The 25762-nt window shown below is 40.8% G+C and overlaps 1 protein-coding gene across 1 annotated transcript in view; it reads left to right on the forward strand.

The window, feature by feature from the left end:
• Positions 1–25358, forward strand: part of LOC107376702 (alpha-1,6-mannosylglycoprotein 6-beta-N-acetylglucosaminyltransferase B) — a 154357-nt gene extending 128999 nt beyond the window's left edge. The window contains exons 13-18 of the mRNA XM_015945961.3: positions 1438–1593; positions 1725–1871; positions 8768–8884; positions 13650–13724; positions 21994–22256; positions 24338–25358. Of these exons, the coding sequence (XP_015801447.3) occupies positions 1438–1593; positions 1725–1871; positions 8768–8884; positions 13650–13724; positions 21994–22256; positions 24338–24536 (957 nt within the window). The 3' untranslated portion in view covers positions 24537–25358. The remainder of the gene's footprint in view (positions 1–1437; positions 1594–1724; positions 1872–8767; positions 8885–13649; positions 13725–21993; positions 22257–24337) is intronic.
• The last annotated feature ends 404 nt before the right edge of the window (positions 25359–25762 follow it).

The raw sequence follows: 25762 nt of genomic DNA on the forward strand, positions 1-25762 counted from the left end.
ATTGATGTGGACGTAATAATTAACAAATGTGAACAGTTACGGGACTTAAAGAATTGATGAGGGACTGCACAAATATAAATTGATATTTAAGTTTAAAAAGGGGGCAGAAATAATAAGATTGTTCTTCTATCTGCTCCCTTTCATTCAAATATACATTGTGTTTTTTGAATATTGTTTAGTATCTGTTATGTTAATTTTTTATTGAATGAAATAAAGATAATAAAAAAAAAATAAAAATAAAAAAAAAATAAATAAATTACTTCGGACCCACTCATGTGCTAGTCCTCTAATCCCGTATTTGTATAATTTATCTAATAATATTACATGATCCAAATGCTTTTTGTAAATCTACAAAAACACTCACCAAATATTGTTTATTATCTATTGCTATTGAAATCTCTTCTACTAAGTCAGTTATTGCTGTTGCAGTTGAATGATTAGAACGAAACCCATATTGACTATTATGCAAAACACTATGCTTATTAATAAACTTTTCCAATCTAACAACAAATAATTTTTCCAGAATTTTTGAAAACTGCGGAAGCAGTGATATTGGCCTATAATTAAGAGTATTCATGCTTATTTCCACCCTTATAGAGTGGTACCACCCTAGTAGTTTTCATATTTTCTGGAAATATTCCTTTAACCAATGATAGCTTGCATATATATGTAAAAGGTTTAATAACTAAGTCTATGATGTTTTTCACAAGAGACATTCATATCGACATAACCATTAGAAGTCTTGTTCGGACACTGTTGCGCTATTTGTAATATTTCACTCTCATCTACTTTATCAAGAAAAATACTATCCACAATATCTTTTATGGTTTTTCCGGTATTATCATTTTTAACTTTAGGAATTTGTTTAGCTAAATTTGAGCCGATGTTCACAAAAAATGTAGCTAAATTTGAGCCGATGTTCACAAAAAATGTATTAAAATCATTTACGATTTATTTTTTATCATAAACATCCATCTTGTTTTTCATAAAGTAATTTGGTATTTGTGGTCGTACTTTATCTTTTTTTAGAAGTTTACTAATTACACCCCATGTGTTCTTTTTGTTATCCTTGTTTTTATCTAACAATTGACTGTAATACTCCCTTTTCTGACGTTATATAATTCATAATAATTTGTTTTTTTATTTTTTATATCTCACTTCTGATTATTTTGTCCTAAGCTTCAAAAACCTTATATATAAATAATTTTTTTCTTGCAGGCATTCCCATATCTCCATGTCTTCATGAATGAGTGTAGATGGAGCGGAAGATTGATAGGCTGATTGGTGCTGCATTTGGGCCAAAACACACATCTTAAACCAATAGATGTACTTTATTAGTCTAAATTAGTATCCTTCACCTTTTCAGCTTTTGCACCGTTGATCCTTCAGCATCACATCTCTTCTGAGAGCTTAACTCCTTCTCTCTGTGTGTTAAAGGGTAAAGAAAATATCTTGGCAATTCTGTATCGTTACATGGAGATTCACGGGACTGTTTATTATGAGACACAGCGCCCCCCAGAGGTTCCTGCCTTTGTCAAGAACCATGGCCTGCTGCCTCAGCATGAGCTGCAGCAACTCTTAAGAAAAGCCAAGGTGAGCCAACAGTTCTCAGTCCTGGATGCGCTCGTGAAACACCGACATGTGTGCATAGATATTTCTGTTTTGACCTGTATACAGCAGCCTGTGTACCTCGATTTTCTGGCATTTGTGTTTTTTCTCTTTAGCTGTTTGTTGGATTTGGCTTCCCTTATGAAGGCCCCGCCCCTTTGGAGGCAATAGCCAATGGCTGCATTTTCCTGCAACCCAAATTTAACCCCCCTCACAGCTCTCTCAATCACGAGTTCTTCAGAGGGAAGCCCACCTCCAGGAAGGTAACTACAGTCACACCAAAAATCCAACACTTTACATTATGTTGAATGAAAAAAATTGTTTGTCCATTATGTTTTTTGTAATGTGTTAAATCAATAATATTAATAAAAACAAAATAATCTGATATATTTCATCATAAGCAAAAATAAAATTTGTGCTTCCACTTGTGAAGGGTTCAAAGAGAGTACTAATTGCTGTTAAGGAGGAAGAAGTGATGCATTCTTAAAGCTGAAGCATAAAGAAAAACCCCTTAGTGGGTTGGTTCTAGTCACACCATCTGCTCCTAACACACCACACACTGTAGGACTGTCTCATAAGATTGTCTTTAGAGTTTTATGGTCGTCCCTAAGATTGCCAGATTACCAATCACCATAATTGTTTTGCCTCCCTTTGTCCCGAAACTCTACATCAGGGTTCCCTCAAAGCTGCATATGTATGCAGTGTATAAAATTACATAAATTACATGTCAATTTAATTCAAGTTTATTTATATAGCACCAAATCACAACAAAGTAAACATTCCAATAAAGTTCAGTTCATTAGGACAATTAGGAAAAGTTTCCATATAAGGTTCATTCATTTCTGGTCACAAGCTCCGATCTTCTTAGATCATCCCTAAACTGTAATCAGTTAGTGTTCTTTATCCTTTACTCAGTCCTTCTGTAACACGGATTCAGTCATAATGTGCCTTGGGTCCTCAGGTGTTATTAGAACAACTGTGTGTCTTTACCACGAAGCGGAACACTTCTGCGTTTGAGTTTAACTTAAGTTTAGAAATTTAGGTCATCGCAAAGTGTACCACTGACCACTAGGGGCAGTATTATAAATGGATTACGTCTGTGAAGGCAGCAGAGTGTCTTCCATTACATGTATGCTGCTATGCATTGATTTCACTGTTCCACTTGTATCTGTAAGTCTGTACACCTTTTGCACACATTTGTTAAGCTGTTGCTATGATGCAGCGGTTCCCAAATTTATTTTGCCGCACACCCCTTTCTATGTCCCGACCATGTCGACGCATCCCCCAGCCCCCACATCAGGGCATGGCTATATATATATATATATATATATATATATATATATATATATATATATATATATATATATATATATATATATATATATATATATATATATCAGACGTCAAGCTAAACAGTCACTCGACAGACAGGGTTAAAAAATATGATCGACCTTTTTCCCCCATCACTTTCATTTTTTAAATAGTAATTAATAAACATTTGATACCATTACAATTTCCTTTGATTTAATTTTAAATAAATATTTAGAGTGCCCAGGTAGCACATAAAAAATGCAATTTAACGGTTTTCTTAAAGTAGGAACGTTTAACCTGTGGCGCCAGCTCTCTCCTTCCTTCTGCTCTGCGTAAACCTGAACTGGTCACCTACTTGTGCGTAATCAAATGTCGATAGTGGAAAAGATGGAAAGGATATAGCCATGAGGTTCACTTTTGCCTCAGACCGACTTATTGCTGTTTTATGGTGTGGCTCAGTCTGCGATCCGCTGCCACGCGGACTGGAATAACAAATGGTGCAGTAACGGCGCAGCGCATGTGCTTATTGAATCTGTGTGTGTGTGTGTGTGTGTGTGTGTGTGTGTGTGTGTGTGTGTGTGTGTGTGTGTGCGTGCGTGCGTGCGTGCGTGTGTGTGTGTGTGTGTGTGTGTGCAGTACAGCTCCATGAGCCGCTCAAGTCACCGCGTCTCGTTATTGGCGCTATTTAAACCAATGTTGTAAAATAACTTCTGCCCAGCCCAGATGTGCTCACATGTGCACCCGTGAGCCGTGGTTCCGCTGGAACGCGTCTGACCTCTGACAGACGCTCTCTGAACTTCAGATCTTCAGCGCGCTGTTAATAGCCTGACACGTTTAGAATGCTGTCCCACAGTCAGTGTGCTAATATAATAATATAATAATGCTAAAATGCTCAGATGGGAATCATTTCTTGATTTATTTAGTTACATCCACAATGTTCTGTGTGTGAGGTTTACAATGTCAGAACACCTGCATGAGACAGGGTGTTAATAACAATCTGCCAGAATGACTCGCCACCTTCAGATTTCTCCAACATCGTTACAAATGATCAAATACGGAACATATCGGCGTGCGCAGGCCAGAGCGCTGAAGCTCGGCGCATTGTTATTATGAAGCTAGGGCACATGCGGAAGACACACACACGCACGTGCGCAAAATATACTTGTTTTCAATTATATTTATTGTGCCCAATTACTTTTTCTTAGGCCCACCCACAAATGAGTACTCTGGCTACGCTAATGGTGACATATGACAGACTTCTCTGAGCTCCGCAGCCATTACACTTTTCATCTCGCGCACCCCCTAGTGGCAGCTCGCGCACCCCCAGGGGTGCGCGCACCACACTGAGGGAATCCCTGCTGTAATGTTACATGCTGCTAGTCTGCATGTTAAGTCTAAAGCCTGAGTCATGCTTCTGGGTCTGCGTCAGTGCGGAGACACGCAACGCCATTATCCGTCCTTGCGGGCCTGCTGGAGAGCTCCGCAAGGACGGACGGAGTCGAGCTATCTTTTCTAAACATCCGTCCGTCGAGACGGACAACGTAAGCTTGTGATTGGTCAGAGCACCGCTGTCGTCTACACCACCACCATTTCGCCCTCAAAAACATAAACAGAGCCGAGGATAACTAGCGGCAGACACGGAGCAGCTTGAAGAACACCTCGCGAAAAAACTCTAAAAACATGAACGTTTAATTCCCCGTGACTGGAGGAGTGAAAAGATGCGCAGCAAGAATTTTATTTGTGGACGGAAATGACAGGAAACGTGGGTTTAGAGGTGGCGAGCGCATAAAGAGGTGGAGGAGGATGAGAGACAAATTTGTCTGTGTTAAAAAGTTTCTTATTTACAAAAAACACGATATAAACACACGATCTTGGACCAGATACATGACAGGATACCACAGAACAGCGCTACGCCCTCTGTTGTCCTGCCGGGGAATTGCTTTGCAACACTCCCCAGGAGACGGAGAAGTATGAGGGCAAAACATGTGCTTCCGTGCGCGTGTGTCTCTCCCTTTTGGAGCTGACGGAGAAGCATGAATCAGGCTTAAGTCGCGCTGCATCATGCTAAGTTGGTTAGCTCATGTGGTTGTTGTATGCTGCTGTTAGCCTTAGCTCATGTAGCTTTAAATGTCACTGCAGGCCTCCTTCATCCTTCCTTCATCCGTCAATAAAGTTACCTGACATCGATAAGTGTGTTTCTTCAGTCAACAATTAGATTTGTGCCTCTAGTGCCGCATTTTCGTGTATGGATGTTTATCATCAAATGCTCTTTAATCAAATCAAATCAAATTAAATCAAATGCTCTTTATAGTAGACGGTTCGAATTGTGGGGGGGACAAGGGGAGCCCGGCTCCCTTAAATCACGCACAGGCTTGTTCTGTACCAAACGTCGTAATCTGAAAATCATCTCTAAATTGTCCTTAGCTGTGTGTGTGTGTGTGTGTGTGTGTGTGTGTGTGTGTGTGTGTGTGTGGGTGTGTGGGTGTGTGGGTGTGGGGTAATAAAAGCTATAAATGCTGTTTGTCTCTAAAAGTCCAACCAAGGGCTAGATTTGCCAATTAGCTGGCTGGTTAGCTAGCTGGCTAGAAAACCTCTGCATAAATCAACAGTTGCATTGCCCATACACATTTATGCATTCCTCGTTCAATAAAACCAAACCAAACTAAACTAAAGCAGGAGCCTCAGTCCTCTGGGCCAAACTCACATTAAAAGTCATCTTAAGGAATGCTGTACTTTCATTTTTTTAATAGGCCACTTAGCTCTAGTGCACACATCTGAAATAGCTCACAAAGGTCCAAGGAACAATCGCTGGGTTCGTTTTGGTTTTTGCTCACACTCATGAAAAATGAGGAAAATTACAGAACATTCCTACTTTTTGCAGTCAGATACAACCTCATTCCACACTCAGCAACTCCTGTTCAGACTGTAGCTCTACAGCTATAAACTTTAACACTCAAAATGTAAAACCAGTTGGGGTTACATGAGCTCTCCTAAATCACAGGTCCCCTGCTACTCAAATCACATATAATTTTCACAAATTCTGCAAAACATTGTTTTTCATAAGCGTTCCCTTCTCAGCCCTTTACTCTTGCTACCTTGCTGCAGATAAAAACTGTAAAATTGCTTAAAAGAAAATAACATCTGCTTCCTCCGTCTCATGTTGGAGATGCTGTCTCTCGTATCTTTCACTCATCTCACCTCCTCTCCAACGCTGTCCTGACAGTTCTTACAGCTTTATTTCTCTCCATGTTTCTCTGCAACACATCAGATCCCCAGAATCAAATAACCTATGGCCTTCATCACTTCATAAACTTTTCATCTGGCTCCCTCTTGCAAGTGGACGTTATTTATAATCAGAGTCTGCACCACTGTCCACAGCACAAGAGATGGTATGAACACAGAAAACGAACCTCTAACGTTCATTTAGAATTATATTTAGTAAAACTCGGCACTGGCTGATTTAATAAAAATATTGTCTTTCACAATAGCACCATATTTATTCCACACTTCCCTCTTAAAAAAATCCTCCATGAAATATTGTTTTTCTTTAAATGATTGTGGGTCTTTTGCTTTAATGGTTCTAACCTCAGACTAAACCTGCTGGGCTCTTTCTCTCTAGGATGTTAAAGGGGCATTATGGAAGTTTGACAGCCAAAACATGTATAGAAATAATAAATTTCTTCTTCATACATTCTCCTGCAATGCCCTGGTCCTGTAGAATGAGCCCTGGCATTTTTACTGTGATTGCCAGTTTTTCTGTAAAATCACAGAAAAAGAGAGCTGCTCGGGTCGAGCAGGCTGCTTCACTTTCTGTGGAACTTTCTTCTAGATATTTCCTGCAAATTAGCAACAAAATAGCAATTTTCGCTCCGAACCGTTTTTTGAACGTTGTTGCAGCTGTCATCAAGGATATAAATGTTACAGATTCAAAGGACATCACTGGCGCTTTAGCTCACCTAGTGAGACGTTGGACTCTCGTGCAGAAGTCCTGGGTTTGACTCTGGACGTGAAAATAGTTTATTTAGAGTTTCTTTTTTTACATTAATGGTATATTTTTTTACAGTAATATGCCCCAATTTTTATTTGAGACTCGCCGAACGGCATTGAATTCACAGATAAAAAAGATGTGGATTCAACTTTCATTTTGGAACTATTTTTCAAGCAAGGGAAGGGAATGATCTGAGCATGCAGGAGGACTGACCCATCTTAAACCTTTGTCGGCTGTGCTGAAGAGAAAGGTACAGAACCAAATTATTTAATTAATTAGCTGCGAGTTCTCCTGTCCTCTGTCCTCCGGGTCATTCATACACACACACACACACACACACACACACACACACACACACACACACACACACACACGGGACTGTCTCAGCTGTTATTTTTGTTAAGGAGTGTGCAGGTACAGCATGTGCGCCTTGTGCACGAGCCTACTATTGAAGCTGCCGTTACGCTTTTGGCCTGAGGGGGCAATTGAGAGCATAAAAATTCAAAACTCCATAAAGTCCCTTTAAGAAACTGTTTGAATTATTGTTTTTAAAGAGCAAGTCACCCCCTCCCAGAGTATTACTCCACTCCCACTTCCTGTTTGAAAAATGCAACAAATGCTGTTGCCTAGCAGACCGAGGGGGCATAGCCGCTAACAAACACACACACAGGCTCACAACGACATTGTGACATCATATGGTACCAGCTAACGTTCTAGGGTACCTCTTAGCTAATAGCGATTTCAGATTTAAATTCAAATGCAGTGCAGAGTTTTTACCTGACAACGGCACAACACAGACAGTTTTAGGCAGAAAATAAAAATTTTAACTAAAATGCACTGAAGTACAAAACTATTGACTACACGTGTCTGCGGCACAATTAGACATGCATTTATATAGTTTATCAGAAAAAAAAGTTGATTTGGGGGTGACTTGCTCTTTAAAAATGAACATGTTTCGATAGAGGTGTCTGCATGTTGATAATCAGCTAGTTGCGGCTACTAATTTCTCTGGAAGCCTTTACACTTTTGTTCACCATTTTTTATCTCCAACATCATTAAGTATTTTTTTTACTTCATATTTATATGTTTACATTTTACTTCTATTGCTATTTTTACGAGTGACATGCCAGCCAGGTAAATGAATAAAAGTGATGCCGTAACAACATATAAAGGACGAGCAGTCCTTGAGGGTTTATCAATCTTCTACATTTCATGTAGGAGTTTTAAACTACTGATCTACCCTACAGTTGATTTGAAATGATCACCTCAATTAAAACAAATTAATAACCAGATTTCTTTACCTTTTCTTTGGTAAATGGATGCAAAATTGTCAAACACAACATAAAAATACAAGTCTCATCTGTACTATGCACTCATTCATGGTAGCAACGGCAGAACTTTTGCGTGGATGGTTTTACTTCCCCGTGCTGAGAGCTAGCTGAGAGTAGCTCCGCTGCTCCTCCACATCCTGTTGAGGTGGTCCATGCATCTGGTTAGGGCGCCTCCCGGTGAGGTATTGTGTGAGGAGTGTTGGGAACGTTACTTTAAAAAAGTAATTAGTTATAGTTACTAATTACTTTGTCAAAAAAGTAACTCTTACTGAGTTACAAGATTATAAAAGTAACTAATCACCAAGAAAAATTGCTACTTTGTTGGGTTTAAAAATCCGTACAAATCATGTGATTTGTAAGAAAAGACCCTCTCTAACCACCTCTTGGTGTACGTCAATAAAAATCCAGAATAGAAACAAAGTAATGAACACACGCAGCTATAATAGAAGTCCATTTGAGAACTCACCATCCTTATCAAACTGCCGTCATGACTGATTTTCTTAATGGATGCTGTTTCTGCCTCCCTCAGGTGTCCTCTCAGCATCCATATGCAGAGCAGCACATCGGCAGGCCGCACGTCATCACCGTTGACTTCAACAACTCTGAAGAGTTTGACGCAACCATCCGCGAAATCATGAAGCTCAATGTATGTTAATTTTTATGCATTGTAAACATGTTTGCCTTGCTCTCTTCCTTCAAACAAACGTTTGCATTAATATAGCACCATGGCTCATTAGCATAGGTGAAAGCATAATGAGCTTCGTTACATTCAGTCTGGTTCGACCCACTTTAATCGAGACCTTAATCGTGGAATCTGACATTACAGCAAAATGCTTAGCTGGCTCCTTCTCTGCTCTCTGCACTCCTAATTGCTGGAGATATTGAGTGGCTCGGTTGGTTAAATGTACCCACACCTGGTTTTTTACACAGCAGCTTTCCAGAGGCCAGCCCCACAGGCAGCGAGCATTGTTTGCATTAAGTCGAATTAATCAATCACACTGTTCTCAATCTGTCAGCAGAACAACGCAGAGTCACTACCAAAGCCTCTCGAGGTGCCAAGATGCATGCGTGCTCCTACCTGCCAGGTGTTTTAGGAAAAGGCTGTTTCCTGCTGATAGAGGCAAAACAAAGTATGAGTCGTGGATCTGGTAAATACTTCAAAAGTTGATTCAAGGGAGAAGGAAAAGCAACTGTTACAAACAGAGCACTGCACTGCATAATGTGATGTGGACTAATGGAGACAGCCCAACAAAGCATTGTGTTGGGAAGCTTTTATTAATGTTAAACGAGATTTCCCCTTTTCAATGAATTTATGCATCTATTAGTGGAAATACAAGCTAAAAAATTACAATAAGACACAATTTCACCTATACACAGTTCAGATAGTTGAAATAGATTAATATAGGTTAACTCAATCAGCTGATCAGTTTTGTCCAACATAAAAACTCCAAACCGCAAACCTTGATCTGTAACAAACTCTACCCTGCAGTCCTTTCAAAGCTGTCTCATTAAAACATCACACTTTGTGTTTTTCCTCAACCAAAAGCTAAATGCTCCAGTTCACAAAGGGTCTGTGTCGGGCTAATTATCCACTAGTTAGCCGGAGCATGCCTCTGTTGCTAGGCAACTTGGTTACATTTTGATTCTTTTTAATTTTATTTTATTTTTTGCAGTTATTTTGATCAATAGGCTTTAGATGTGATATTGAATGGATAGTGGAAAAAACAAGTGTTTTCTTTCCAGTGTGCAGAGTCATGCAGAGAATGGCTTGGGTAGCTTGGCTGGAACTAGGAGTACACCGATTTATCGTTCGGCTGATTAATCACGTCAATATTTAGCATTTTTATATATCAGCATTGGCCGGTGTCGGTACAGGATCGGCTCGGGGTCTTTCCACTGCCGATGACGTCAAATTGTTGATTAGCTGAACATGAAGCTTACGGAAGTGACGTTATCATGTTATGATTTTGATTGGTCAGAACAAATTTGTGGTTGTAGTCTTAGCAATTGTAGTCCTGTAGTCCAAAAATCAACACTTTTTGGAGAAAATATGTTTGAGTTTCTAAAGGAAATGTAAAATATAAGCAAACGATAAACGGTGACCCTCAAAAGCTCTTGATGCTGATGAAATGGGGCAATATAAAATATAATAACTTATTGAAAGACACCAAGCAATAGTTTGAGTCAAAGAATGTATTTTTTTTTTGTCTGTCCGATGTTGGTTTTATGCAGTTTCACATTCTTTAGAAAACAAAGATAATGTGGTGTTTTATTAACAAATTACAATTAGAAAGAAAACATTTAGGTGTTAACAAAAAAGAATTTAACAAAACTGCTGTTGTCTTTCCAAAACGTGTGTGTGAAAGCCGAGTAGATTTGCAGTAATGTGCCGTCATCGGCAGTCGAAGGACCCCGAGCCGATCCTGTACCGACACCGGTATTCCTCCAAAGTGAAGCCAATTTAAAGTCAGGCGCATCCCAGGCAGCCAGGTGCTGCTGCAGATTTTATTTTAAATGTTTATTTATGTTCCTGAATAACATCAGCATGAAAAATGTTCTAAAAATTAATTTTCAACAAGAATTTATTTTTATTGGCCAGTTTAGATTATTCGGTAATCGGTCAGTTCATTGATTTGTTTGGTTAACTTGTTTTTGAAGTTTAATTTTAACACTGAGCAGAAATTTAACAGTTGTCAGAAACTGATTAAGCTTCAGTAATCTTGTGCATCAACTGATGAAATTAGTGACATTTTAACAGGCAAATAACACGGAAAACACCAAGATGACATGGAAATCGGCAGCACATATCAGTCATCGCCTGACCATGACCTCTGTCTATCAGCATTGGTATTGGCATTAGAAAAAAACTATATCGATTGACCTCAATTTGGGACACAAATATACACAAACAAACAATTCTTAATTATCAGATGGCAGAGAGAGAAAGAGAGTTTAACGTTTTAAAACACTCACCTGTCGCCCTTTGACCACCGTGATGGACACCAACAGCCCTGAACAACATAAAAGCAGAAATTCGGAGTGTTTTTCTTTTAGAGGCAGAAACAATGTATTACACCTTAAGCCTAGGCCACAGCAGAGACATGCACAGTGCCATCATTTGACATAGAAACCATTATAGTTAATGAGAGTGGTTACACGGGGAGTGCCACTCCGCATCCCAGAAGCGCCACGCCGAGGCACTAAAGGTAGGCGCCAGTTCTATCTTCTCAAACATCATTGTGGATTGCTTTACAACAGACATTATGACGCGGAACGGCTTTACGGCACAAACCCAGCCGCAGTTTTCATAACTTTAAAGTACTATTCTGCTAAAGAGCGTACTTATCCATTTTAAATGAATTAGTGTCACAAAATACGACTGCAAGTATAAACAATAGTCACTTCCCGCTTCCTGTTCTTAAGTCCTGTGTGATGTTGTGACTATCGCGCGGCTTTCTAAGAAGCGCCGAGCGAGCGGTGCGGCGTGGCGCGTCCTGTGTGGCCACTTGCCTTCTAAAAACCGCGTGCGCGATGCAGCGCGTCTGTCTCTGATGTGCCCCAGGCTTTAAGCCCCTCCCCCTTCTTCCATGATTACAGCTGGAAGCACTCATGTTTGCAAATACGCACTTCTGGTCGGGCAAAAGAGCTAAAACACAGCTTTTTACAATTATTATTGTCACGTTATGCTGTTGATATATATATATATATATATATATATATATATATATAGATAGATAGATAGATAGATAGATAGACAGACAGACAGACAGACAGACAGACAGACAGACAGACAGACAGACAGACAGACAGACAGACAGACAGACAGACAGACAGACAGACAGACAGACAGACAGACAGACAGACAGACAGACAGACAGACAGACAGACAGACAGACAGATAGATAGATAGATAGATAGATAGATAGATAGATAGATAGATAGATAGATAGATAGATAGATACTGGTAGCAGGGATTACTGAATACATATGTTTGTAAGGAGCTGAGAACAGGGACTGGGGGGACTTTTTAGTAATAATTGCAAAAATGAAAACCAAGAGCAGAACTAAGTTAAACTCAATAATCGAAATATTGCCAAACAAAAGACTCATAAAAAGATAACTAAACTGGATTCTTTAATTTTTCTTCTATTTGAATTTCTAATGGGCTTTTAAAATATTCTTTAAAATAATATTGACTGAAACTGTGGTCTCAACCTAAACTGAGGTCCTGAAGGGCCTACCACCTGCCTGATCCTCTACACTAGCTGTTTGTTTTCTGGTTAGGCTGCTACGTCTAAACTAGCCTTACACACTTACTTTAATATTATCCGTGAAGGCAGGAAATAATAGACGTTTCCCACACAATTTCAAGGCCAGGAGATGAAGTCAGTTGTATAATTTATCATCAGTCAGTGAATGTTTTTTTTCCATCTGAATTCAAAGAGTAAGGCTTTTTCTCTTTATCTTTTCTCCACTCACTCTCTCATATGAAGCTGCCCAAAAAGCTAATGTTGGATAGCTGATGAAGTGCCAGATACATTTCATTAAACTCAGATGAAATCAAGTAATAAGAGAGAGCTAAAAGGAACATAACAGTAAAATGAACTATTTATCTATTTAAAAGCCCGAGTGCGTTGGTGGCATAGTAAACAATGAGATCTCAGTTGAGCCACCATGGGAGTCGTCTCGGAGAGGATCGACTTGGGAAACCAAGCAGAATGGATTATTTTCTGCTATATTTCACAATTACTGATATCCTCAAACCACCAAAGGTTTTAAAAAATTTTACATCTATCACCAAAGATATTAGCTTGGACTCATTTTTCCACATCAAGAGCCTTTTTCCTGCCTCTGCTGTTCTGTATAGGACTGTTGGGATGAAATTCCAGAGCGAAAAAGGAAGGATTATTCATCAGCTTTCTTTTCTCAGAGTGTTTAAACCAGTTTCTGCTGTAAGGAATCAGATGATGAGTGACAGCCTTCAACGTAAACACAGATAAAGCCACCAAAACGCCATCCTTGGCGCTCAACGGCCCGTCGTTGGCTGTCAGTGTAATCCCTTGTTTGACGTATCGATGCAGTCATCGCAAAAAAATAATGAAATTAATTTTCAAAGCTGCCATCTTTGATGTATTAGGTCATTGATTTTAATGGGAAGCTTGTGGCATGATATAAGCCTTCCACAATTACGCTAATGAATATGTCAACTTGGATTAACTATCAGATGCTCACTTCCTGTAATTACAATGGCTCGGTTGTACACACACACACACACACACACACACACACACACACACACACACACACACACACACACACACACACACACACACACACACACACACACACACACACACACACACATCAGCTGATATCCTGTCTTTTTTCTTTGTACATTTCTGCATTTACAGGTGGAGCCATTCCTGCCCTATGAGTACACGTGCGAGGGGATGCTCGAAAGAGTTCACACCTACATTCAGAATCAGGTGGGTTTCTAGGTTAAAGTGTCTCACCGGTTAGGGTTAGGGCTAGGGGTGACTTCACTAGACTGTCAGTGCGCCCCAGTGCAGCTGTGGCTACGTCGTAGTTCATCACCATCAGTGTGTGAATGTCCGTGTGAATGGATGAATGATACACTGTAGTTTAAGGCGCTTTGGAGTCCTTAATCTGAGAGGCGCTATACAAGTGCGGGTCATTTATCATTCATTTGTAATATAAAATGTTGTCCTCTTTTTGACTTGGATTATGGTATATCTTTTCTGAACAACTTAAAAGCAGATTTATGCAAAACAACCAGGTCCAGTTTTGTACTGTTTGTAGAGGAAAGCACGGGCAAATAAAAGCACGGTTTGATTTACTCCCTGGGCTGCCACCTTACCATGGTGGAGTGTCTCAGTGATCCTAGGATCTAAGTTGTCTGAGGCTTTCTGCCTCTGGTAAGGTCACCCATGGCAAACAGGTCCTAGGTGAGTTATCAGACAAAGAGCAGCCCAAAGACCTCTTATGATGAATTATATAAATGGAAACTGTATTCCCTCGCCCGGATGTGGGTCACTAGGGTCCCCCTCTGGAGCCAGGCCTGGAGGTGGGGCACGTTGGCGAGCGCCTGATGGCCGGGCTTTCACCCATGGAGTCCGGCTGAGCACAGCCCAAAGAGGAAACATGGGTTCCCCTTCCCATGGGCTCACCACTAGTGGGAGGGGCCAAAGGGGTCGGTTGCAGTGTGTGACCGGTGGTTGTTACAACAGTGGTAGTCGAGGGCGGGGATCTTGGCGGTCTGACCCTCGGCTACAGAAGCTGGCTCTTGGCACATGGAATGTCACCTCTCTGGTGAGGAAGGAGCCTGAGTTGGTGTGTGAGGTTAAGAGGTTCCGACTAGATATAGTCGGACTCACCTCAACGCATGTCTCTGGCTCTGGAACCAGTTTCCTTGAGAGGGGCTGGACTTTCTACCACTCTGGAGTTGCTCCCACTTAGAGGCGCCGAGCAAGGGTGGGCATACTAGTTGCCCCCCAGCTTGGTGCCTGTATGTTGGAGTTTACCCCAGTGAATGAAAGGGTAGCCTCCCTCCGCCTACGTGTGGGGGGACGGGTTCTGACTGGTCTGTGCTTGTGCACCAAACTACAGTTAGGAATACCCACCCTTTTTAGAGACCTTGGAGGGGGTGCTGGAAAGTGACCCGACTCTGGATAAGTGGATGAAGATGGATGGATGGATGGTTTAATTTACTTCTAATGCAAACTTTGTTCTAAATATATTTTTACTGGTAACAAGTTCACATTAGGAGCCTTCTAAATGTGTTACCTGTATCAAAGACACATGTCCATCAGTCTTTCCAGATCTCTAACCCATGGGTAAGACCAAAGAGCTTTCCAAGGATGCAAGACTGGAATGGGCTACAAACTCATCACACACTAGGCAGGGTTTTGGACTGTGATGTTACTTTCTCAATACAATGCACCAGTACATGTCATACCTACCAGACAAATCACACTTTTAGGACCTGACTTTAATCCTCAGGTGGTCTACCAGTCCTGTCAAAGACTGTTTGATACTAGAAAAAGTCTTCAAAAGATAAGAAGAGCCAGACACACACTCAGACTGATTTTAATGCTTGTCATTTACAGATGTTGTTGTTCATTGTGGTTCCTGCCTTGTCGTGATGGTTTTGTGTGGCAGTAACAGGTTAAGGAAGTGTTAGCCTGTTTTGCTCCACCACCGTCTCATCCTACAGTGTCAAAAATAACACAAACACTCACGCTCAATGTGCTGTGACTGACTGAGACCGTGAGCCTCCCAGGTTGTACGAGCAAAGACTCCCAATCAGATTGCCCTACCCTTTCTTTCTTCCACTTTTTCTTCTTTGTCTTGACTTTCTGTTTCTGACCAAATAGTCATCATCTTGTCTCTCTGAGCTCTAGTCTCTTTGTCACCATCACACTACCTAATCTTGAGAAAGTTAACTCCTTTCTGAGTGATGTAAAGAATGGGTCGTTTACATCTTACTTATGAACCATAAAATGTGAGATTCCATAGAAATATGAAATATCAATCTGATTGATCTTTGACTATTTTAACCAGAAGATCGGAACTTTTTATTGCAGGGTTTAAGTGACACTTCGTATTAACTCCAAGGAAAGAGAGAGAGTCAGGTTTAAAATAGTTAAGAAATTTATTTCTACACAATTGAAACAAGACTAAAGCCTGATTTATGCTTCTCCGCCTGCGTCAGTGCGGAGACACGCAACGCCATTACCCGTCCTTGCGTAGGGCTCCGGCAGGCATGCAAGTACGTACGGAGTCGAGGCCACTTTTTTAAACATCCGTCGAACGAGACAGATTACACAAGCTTGTGATTGGTCAGGACGCCGCTGTTGTTTACAGCGCCGCCATTGCAGAGAGCCGAGGATAACTAGCGGCAGACACGGAGAAGCTTGAAGAATACCTCGCGAAAAAACTCTAAAAATATGAACGTTTAATTATCTCGTGACTGGAGGAGTGAGAAGATGCACAGCAAGCGTTTTATTTGTGGACGGAAATGACAGGAAATGTTGGTTTGGAGGTGGGGAGCGCATGAAGCGGTGGGAGAATGAGAGACAAATATGTCCGTGTTAAAAGTCTCTTATATACACAAAAAACACAATATAAACACACGATCTTGGACCGATACATGACAGGATACCACAGAACAGCGCTACGCCCTCTGTGGTCCTGCTGGACAATTGCGTTGCAACGCTCTCCAGGAGACTGAGAAGTAAAAGAGCAAAACGCTTCCGTCAATCCGTGCGTGTCTGTCCCTTGCGGAGCTGACGGAGAAGCATAAACCAGGCTTAACTTAAACACTCTGTGTACTGATGGACTAAGGTGGAGTGAGACGTGATGAATGATGATGGTGTATGTGTGTGTGGAGTTTTTTTCAGAACCAGCGGATCCGGAGAAGCAGTTAGTTCTTCGCTCTAAACTTTAGTAGGAGATTTATAACCCGCATGAAACGCCATCTGTCGGTCTACATACCCAGGGGAAGCCTCCGATCAGATCCAGAATGCTGAGGTCCTCGTGGACCCTCTTTGGTACCAAAGCCGGTAGAAAAGCAGCGGTGCCGACCAAACTAGTCTTGGAATGCTTCCAGGTCACGACAGGTTATCGCTGGCATCTCCGAGACCCTGAAGGGGTCGTGAGGTTTAGCTTTTATTCTAAAGGAACCGTTGTGGTCAGTTGTAACTTGCAACAGATTTTATCCAGCTTGTCTGAGGTTCTTTATGGCTGAAGAGGAAGTCCGGGTGGCCTGTCTGAGACTTCTCTAGAACGCTTGAACTAAAAAAAAGGTGGCATGGGATAGTTTTTATAATTGTCATATTTTGGTTTACTGGCGAATCAGAATTTGAGATGCAAAGAGGGTTTATACAAACACCACAGATAACCACGCCTAGCCCGAGAATGCGAAGGTTCTGATTGGATCAGACAAAAGGAAATGTGTCGTGTGGCTTTTAGCATTACGTGTCATTAGTGTCTAGTGCAAATGTCCAAGATTATGATTACTTGTAAAATACTGTTGATCAAAGGATTATAATATTAAGTAATAAACATTGTCATTTCACAGAATGAACATTGGGCTCACATTATTATTGGTAATTAACAAAGTTGTTTATGTATTTATCAAAATAGTTCTTCGTCTTCGCTGTAACAGAGGTGAAGCAGTTTAGATGAGCAGAGTGCATGAAAGACCTTGGCCACTATCTCATGTATAGATTAGGCTGTCAGAGACTTTATATCTCTGCTCGAGCAGACACAGCAGATCATGACCTTTAGGTCAAAAACAGGACATTCATGACGCTATAGTGATGATTCAAATTTTACATTTGATTGTTTTCTAATGTGTAACACATTAAAACCCTTTTCTGGTATTTGATGTAACAAAACTTGATCGTGGATCTGCTGACTGACATCCACTTACATTCAGTAAAACCACTTGGTTAAAGCTTGAGAAAGTAGTTTAAAATAACCACACAAACACTTTGACTATCTGATCCTGTTCTATGAAAAAAGGTAGGAAATCTTTATAATTTACATTTCCTCTTAGTCCCTCCCCTGGCCTCTTCAGCAAAACAAGTAATTTACACAAGCCTAGAGCAATGACCAATTGTGCATCCACAAGAGCAAGAATATGGCCCATTTCCCAGCACACACTCCATATTAGCACACCAATCTAGCTTGAATGCTAATTCGACCTGCATTGAATTAATATCAGTCTGTAAACTACAAGCTAGCAATGGAAGAGCAGATAAGGGAATGTAAAGGGATTTGTCTTTGACTTTGACTAGTGTAGCATTAAACCTTGCACTACTTCAGACAACTATTTTAGCTTGTTGTGGCGTTAGCAGGGGTGTGCTAGCGTTGCAAGATTCAAGCTAGTTTTAGTTTCCCTGCTTGAATACTACAAATTTGATTAAATCTAATGATTAGCAGCTCCTGCTGAACCCAATGACAGCTGAGGAGATAAGTGGATTAGTGCGAATGGATTGCATCATCTATTCATGGTCGCAATTAAGATTTCAAAATGTCCTCCTCCATGATGACATCACATTACTGCCTTAGTTTTAAGTCAATGTGTGTGGAAAAATTGAATGAGAAGCAAATTGGGAGATTTGTACAAGTTTGTCTAGTCTTATTTTATTTTATTTATTTTTTCCATGTCCAGTCTGGCTGTGAAGCAAATGGATTTGATGTCTGAATGCTGATGACAAGCCTTACAACTTTACTCTCAGGTGGAGCGTTAAAGCTTCTGGGGGGTCCACAAAAATAAGCAAGCTTCTAGACCTGCAGAAAGAGAAAATAAACACACAACAACACAACAATAGCAAGCTATCACTGCGTCAACCTGATGAGGAAATATAAAATTGTAGCATCCAGAAAGGGTCAATTTTGACCTATAAATTGACCACATAGCGACCGGTCACCTACAGACAGCTGACACAGCTGCACGACTCCTTAAAAGTCCATCCCTCTTAGAAGCAACCAACCTTCATGCCTGTTGTGACCTGGAGACAACTTGAGACCGGTCTGGTTGTTCTGCAGTTATTCTACGAACTTCGGTGCCTTGAGGTCACCCAGACTTCTTGACATTCCGGTTCTTAATGGGGGTCTCCATCAGGGTTTGTAGACACAACAGATTGCGTCTGATGTTGTTTTAAATCAACTCTCTAGTTCACATATGTCAGAGTCAAGGCCCACGGCCCAGATGCGGCCCGCGGAGCATTTTTATGTGGCCCACGAGATAAATATCAAAAATATATTAAAACTGGCCCGCTGGCCGATTTTACCGCAAAGACTTCAACTCCCATGATGCTTTGCGGCGCCGACGCGCCCCCTCTGTGTTTTTTCAGCGCCTGTTGCTGGTGTCTGCAGCTCCGCTGTCACGGACAAACTACACTCCTCTCACTCAGCCCCGAGTTCACTCAGCTATTTTCTAACGTTGAAGCCCAGAAACGGAGATTCTAGCCGCTCAGTAATGTGTTCACGACTGAACGAGAAAGTTTTCCAACTAACGTCCAGACAGAGCCGATATAACTCCAGCGAACAGCGACACGCTCAAACCAGCATGACTCTGTGGCTGCTGTCGTTGTGTTTCCTCCCCGACACACAACAACGTGGTCAAGCTGCTCAGACATGTTCGGCAGCACAAACCTTTGTGAGCACCTGTTCTCATCTAATGTTGTCACTATTATGATGAAGATGAACAAAACAACAGGAGTCTCCTCCTCAGCTCAGGTCAACCCCATGATGCAGGTATCTGGCTGGAACAGGTGAGCATCACAGTAAACCAGTGGAGCAAACTGAGCTTTAAATATGTTGGTTTTATGCTCTTTTTCTGCTCCAAAACATGAAAGTTAGCAGGTGAGATGTTGCATTTTCGTTTAAGATAAAATTATATTTTTATTTTGTTGTTGGCCCGTGAGAAAAGATTTAACCTACAGTAAACAGGAAGTGGAAAGGCTGCAGATAGATGAATAGAATAGAAAATCCCTTTATTGTACCTCAGTGGGGAAAGCTAGACGTCACAGCAGCGATGACACTTATTACAGGAGGAAAAAAGGAGAAGAAAAAAATAAGAAAAATGAATAAACAAGAAAACTGAATAGATTTATAAAATGCTGATTATACCACAAGTAATGAATACCACTGATGCCTTTTATTTCAAACTGACTTGCTCGTGTGTAATTTGGTTATTCCACATTCAGTGTTAATGCAGAAATAAGTTTTTTTCCAAATTTAAAGGTTCAAAATTGCATATATGTTGATAAAGAAAATGCGCAAATTTGCCGTCACTTTTTCAAAAATATTAAGTTTGGCCCTCGACTCCGTCCCAGAGTTTCATTTCGGCCCCGTGTGAATTTGAGTTTGACACCCCTGCTCTAGTTTATAGCAGACCAAATTCTTTTACACCCAGAACTCACAGTTTCTTCCAGATACAAAGGTTCTGATATACATCACATCACACATCACATTCCATCACATATCATTCATAGCTTGTCATGTATTATAATTAGTCTAGAAAATAAAGTTTATTTTTATTATATACTGACTCTGTCTGAATTAATACGACATGTGTTTATGGTCCCTGAATAAGCAAAGAATCCTAAATTCTTCTGGTTAAACATTCAAAGATCAATCAGCTTGATATTCTATCAACTTTGTTTTACTGAACAATCACACAATAATAAATCACAGTGCATTTAGTGCCAACCACAACCTTAAGAAATGTGTTGAAAATGCCCAAGTCCGTACTTATGAAAGCACCATGTGAGCATCTGTGTGCGTACACGTGCTGTAAATGTAAGGTTTCTCTACAGGAGTCTTATTTTAACCATTGAATATCTTTAACTAGCTCCAATTTACCCCCATTTTATTCCCAGTTCGTTCACAAAATCTCTTCCAAAGTTTTCACATTTTCACACTTTCTGCCTCATAAGTAAGGTTTGAAATGACCTGCTGCTAGTTATGAGAGGAAAATTGTTACACAAAAAATTCAAAGAAGTTTGAAACTTCTGCAAGCTGGGAACCACAATTTTAGACATTTTAGAAACAGCGACTACTTCCACTATTTGCACCAAATTATTTTTGAGTTTAACGTTGCTTAAATTTACTGATTTATAATCAAATTTAAGATTTAAGTATCAAAACTGTCCCTAACAGTACAACGATGTTCTCCTGTCACACATTATTTTGTAAGCGTTCTGTATCTAATGTTAGCTAGAACGAAGATGTGCTCGGTCAGGTTGAACACTTAGCTGCATTGATTTGCATTAGCAGCATGGTGGAATTCGCCCTGTAGCCAGTGGGCTGCAAGTTCGAATCCAGGCTCTGTTCATGCCAGTCACCGTCTTGAGCAAGACACTTCATCCGTCTTGCTTGCTGGGGCGGTCAGATCCATAAATGTGAATTCAACCAGAAATCATGTATTTTTGGAAAAATTCGTCATTTGTGACCCTTCCAGCCTCCAATTGTATTAATATTAAAACATCACATTTTTATTCATGTCTGATTTGTTGAGTAGCACAGGAAGATGTACATCTGTGATGATTTATAACAGACTCTGAAAGGCATACTTTTAGCTCGCAATTACATAACAAGGGTCAATGCATGAAATTCTGCTTCAACAGAAGTAATGATTGAAAAAAAGATGTTTATCTCCACGTGTGTTTGTGTGTGTGTGAGAGAGAGAGAGAGATAGAGAGAGAGAGAGAGAGAGAGAGAGAGAGAGAGAGAGAGAGAGAGAGAGAGAGAGAGAGAGAAAGAGAGAGAAGGAAGTGTAGCTCAGATTGGGAGATTGGAACCTCAGTTATTGCCTGTGGGCACAAGGAGCTTGTTTAATAAACGGGTCTAGAGGCCAGGGGGACATGTCAGAGAAATGTTATTACCTGGGTTTTATTAATAGGCCCAGCTGGAGGGGGTGGGGGCTTTAATCTGACTGCTCACCAGAGCAGATTTCCGCCTCAACATCTCATTTGTAATTCTGAGACGTTTCTGCATCCATATTACTTTCTGGAAGGACTTTTCAGTTTTGCTCACCATTTTAATTTCCAGTGAAGTGGAATCTCTGTCACTTGTATTTAACCACAAGTTATAGTCGTTTAAATAACTTATTTTCAAATTAGCCGCTCAGGTGTAGAAGTTGGACAAGCTGAATAAACTGATTTGATTAAATTTACCAGAAGCATGTTACTAATCTGTGGTGTTTCACTTCTCAATCTGCAGAGCTTTTGTTCCCCCGAGGTTCCGTTCCCTCCTGTGAATTCATCCTGGGCTCTGCTCAGAGGTCCGTTCACTCCCGTGCCCGACTCCAGAATCCTGATCTGGGCCTCCAATGTCAGCTCTTTGTCTTCGTGGCCTCCTCTTTCTGCTCTACGGCTTTTGTCATCACAGCAGGGCCAGTCGTGCGTGGAGGCATGCTGGACTGAAGGGCTAATCTGTGAACCCGCCTTCTATCGTTTTATCAACATCAAGGAAGCCTTTAGCGCGTGAGATGTACAACATGTTTATGCATGTTATGCATGTATGCAGCATAATGTATAACAATGTACAGTACTCTACATTTGAGCAAGTAGCTGTAGTTCCACAGCTGGAAAAATGTTTTTGAACAGGGGCGTGTCCATGTTGTGGCCTGGGGTAGCACATGTCACCCTTGGAATGGATTAGACTCCCCCCCCCCCCCCCCCCCCCCCCCCAGGTGCCCCCTTTCTGAGTTCCATTGACTTAACATTGTCCACAAAAGGCTTGTAAGCACGTAAAATGGTGAATGGCCTGTATTTGATATAGCACCTTCTAGAGTCCTGGAGCCCCCCAAGGCACTTTACAACACAATCAGTCTATCAGTTCAAAGAAGAGGACCCTGTCTCAGTACTCACAATGAATCCTACGGCCTTTATAATGCACTTGCTTAGCGTAGTAAGGCTTCGAGTGTGTAGTACACAATGTGCAAGTGTGAAATCACACGGGATGCCGATGGCTGTTTTTGCTACTTATTTTAATCTTTATTAACAACTTTCAAGCAAACAATTATTTCACAAAATGGAATTCATCGCTGTCCACTTTGAAACTTAGTCTCAAAAATTCAGAGCATGGATAAATATCATCAATCGTCTGAAGACAAAATTTTTTGGGGTAAAAGATGAAATGATCAAATTTTAGTTCTAATATTGCAGATTTGATTTTTCACATTCCAAATGTGAACCCTAACCCTAACACTTTCTTGACTAGAAAGGGAAAAAAAAAGATCTTTCTCATTTTTAATCTTAACATTGTATTGTGGACTCTGCAGTCTGTAAAATTATGCTGAATGATGTTAAAAAAGTGATTAAATTACTGGCATTCGTGTCCAAAAATACACATTACCAGTTTTATCCTCATGCGATTGTGATCAAAAATATGCTCATGATCATAAAATATTCTATATTTGATCATTATAATTGAAGATTCATATTTTCAGAAAAGGCAATTGAATTATGGCTCTGCCTTCTCAAAATTCCCACACAGCAATGAATTGTGGGTAACGTGGACTTCAGAAAAGTGCAGATCAAGGGTGCAAAGGGAGTGTAGTCAAGGTTCTCACTTGAAAATTGGCCGAGGGGGAGGAGGAGGAAGAAGAAATGGCACGTTTGTAGATGTCAAAATCACTGAAATGCATAAAAACAATTTGGTGAGAGGAAAAGATAACCATAGGTGCCACCCTAGATAAGCAAGTGCCCCACCTGGGCCACCTTATTTTAAAGGTCTGGACACGTCACTGCATTGAACATGTTTCAAGATTATTTCTGTACGGATATTTTTGGACCAAACTTGGCTAAATGCAGAAGATGTAGATTCAGGTTTATCTTAGGCTAGGCTTTCAGTCAGGTTTAGAAAAATGCTCCCTGTGAGGCCTGCAGCCATGCAAAGGCTGAAGGGAAACAGATCAACAAAACAGTCCGAGACACGGAGAACAAGAAGCAGCAGAAGCTGCTGAATTATGAATATAAAAACAAACAAACTCACAGACTGAAATAACAACTTTTATCAAGCTAAAACTTAAGTTTTTCACAATAAACTGAACACTAAATGATCACGTAAAGTCATTTTAAAGATTTTACCAAAGCAACTTTAACTTAATCATTTAAAAATCACTAGATAGAATTCATTCAATTAATGAATAGCTTTAATTCGACTTTACTCCTACTGGCTCATGCTGGGAATCAATGATGCACAACTTGAAGTTGGCTGAGTAAGAAAAAGGAAATGTAGTAATTTACTCCATCAGTTTAAATTTCAGTGTGTTGTTGGACCCATTCTGCAAACACAATACATTTGACTAAAACAGTTTCATGCCTCATTTGCAGTTTGAGGTTCCGAATTGTTCTCTAGAACAACAAATAGCAGAAGTGCAGGCTTTTTGTTTGTCCAAGGTTTGAATTTCCCGTTTCTCCAACAGGAACAGAAACACTGTAACATAAATGATAAATATGCACGTCAAAGCCTCTGGCTTTTGTTCTTACATCAACTAAATAAAGGGTTTATTTCTGTTGTTCCTCACACTGCTTACCTGTGTGCTCATCTCTGTTTCCAGGCTGGACTTTCAGTGTGAAGGACTGGAGTCAGAGATGAACCACCTCTTCCCTGCCTTCTCTGCAGAGCATGCCGAGTGCAGCCTGCAGCACGATCCGCTGCTGTTCAGCTGTGCCGGCTCCAGCTCCAAATACCAACGCCTTTGTCCCTGCAGGGACTTTCGGAAAGGACAGGTGGCACTGTGTAGGGACTGTTTATGACCAAAGGAGCAAACGGTGCTTTAATGTCACATCAAATTGTCCAAAAGGAAACTTTGAGCTTCAAAAGCTGTGGAGCATATAAGTGATTATGCTCATTTAGTGGAGAAGCTGCCAAGAATGTAACATTTAAATAACCTCTCAGGGAATTGCATGATTGTACTTTAAATTTTAATGGCCTCAGTTTGCAGGTTGTTGCAGCAGGACTACAATCATCTAAGAATCATGAAGAAGTGGGCCTTTTCTGGATCGAGTCAGCCCAGAAAACCAACAGCAATCACTAGGAGTTTAGGTTTTAAAAGATCCAAATGCTTGAACTTCAGAAGTGTATTTATTTACTTTTGTGTGAAATAAATAACGTGAATATTGTGGAATATTTGTACAGATGCACTCAAGGCCATTTACACCAGTTTGAGATTTATTATATTACATGTCCTGTGGGAAATATATTTGTACAAATGTGTTATTTAATAAAAGACAACAGAAAATATGGTTCTGTGTAGATAACATTTATGAAGGTTAAACTCTGGCCTAGCAAGCCATCTTTTATAGTCTGGCCACGACTCTGCATGCTATTGGACAGCTCTAGGACCAATCAGAGCAACAAGCAGCGTGAGATATTCATTGCTACAGAACTCTGTCTGCGGAACAGTCTGCCATACATCGTCAAAGAAGAAGAAGCAAACACATCTTTTATTTTTTTTTATAAATGACTTGAGTACTTCTGTCTGCTCACGTCTGAAAGAAAAGCCCGCATCAAAAACGTTTCAAACAAGCGCCTTTCCTAAGCCGACGCCATCTTTGTTGTTTTTCTTTGTTGTAGTTCTGGGACTAAGTCCACCCAACATTGATCTATGAACATAGAGCACTGTGATTGGCCAGGCATGAAATTGTCCGGGCAAGTTAAGCCCCATTCCCACCTGTACCGGGTCGGCCCGGGCCGGGTAGCGTAGGTTGTTTACATATCTGGGTGGCCTGGGATTTTCCCGGGCCAACCAAGGCTCATTCTCAGCCCTCTTCCCGAGGGGTACTGCTTCAGGCCGACCAGGGCCAACACACCCACTGCTGACAGCAAATTCACACCTTCCATTAGAGCAAGCCTCTGATTGGTGGGTAGAATCAGCCCATTCACACCTTCCATTAGAGCAAGCCTCTGATTGGTGGGAAGAATCAGCCCACATGGGCTTAAGGCAAGGATGTGTGGAATCAACCGGGCCAGGCTGGGGCTG

This window comes from Nothobranchius furzeri, chromosome 12 (assembly GCF_043380555.1).
Source record: "Nothobranchius furzeri strain GRZ-AD chromosome 12, NfurGRZ-RIMD1, whole genome shotgun sequence".
NCBI lineage: Eukaryota > Metazoa > Chordata > Actinopteri > Cyprinodontiformes > Nothobranchiidae > Nothobranchius > Nothobranchius furzeri.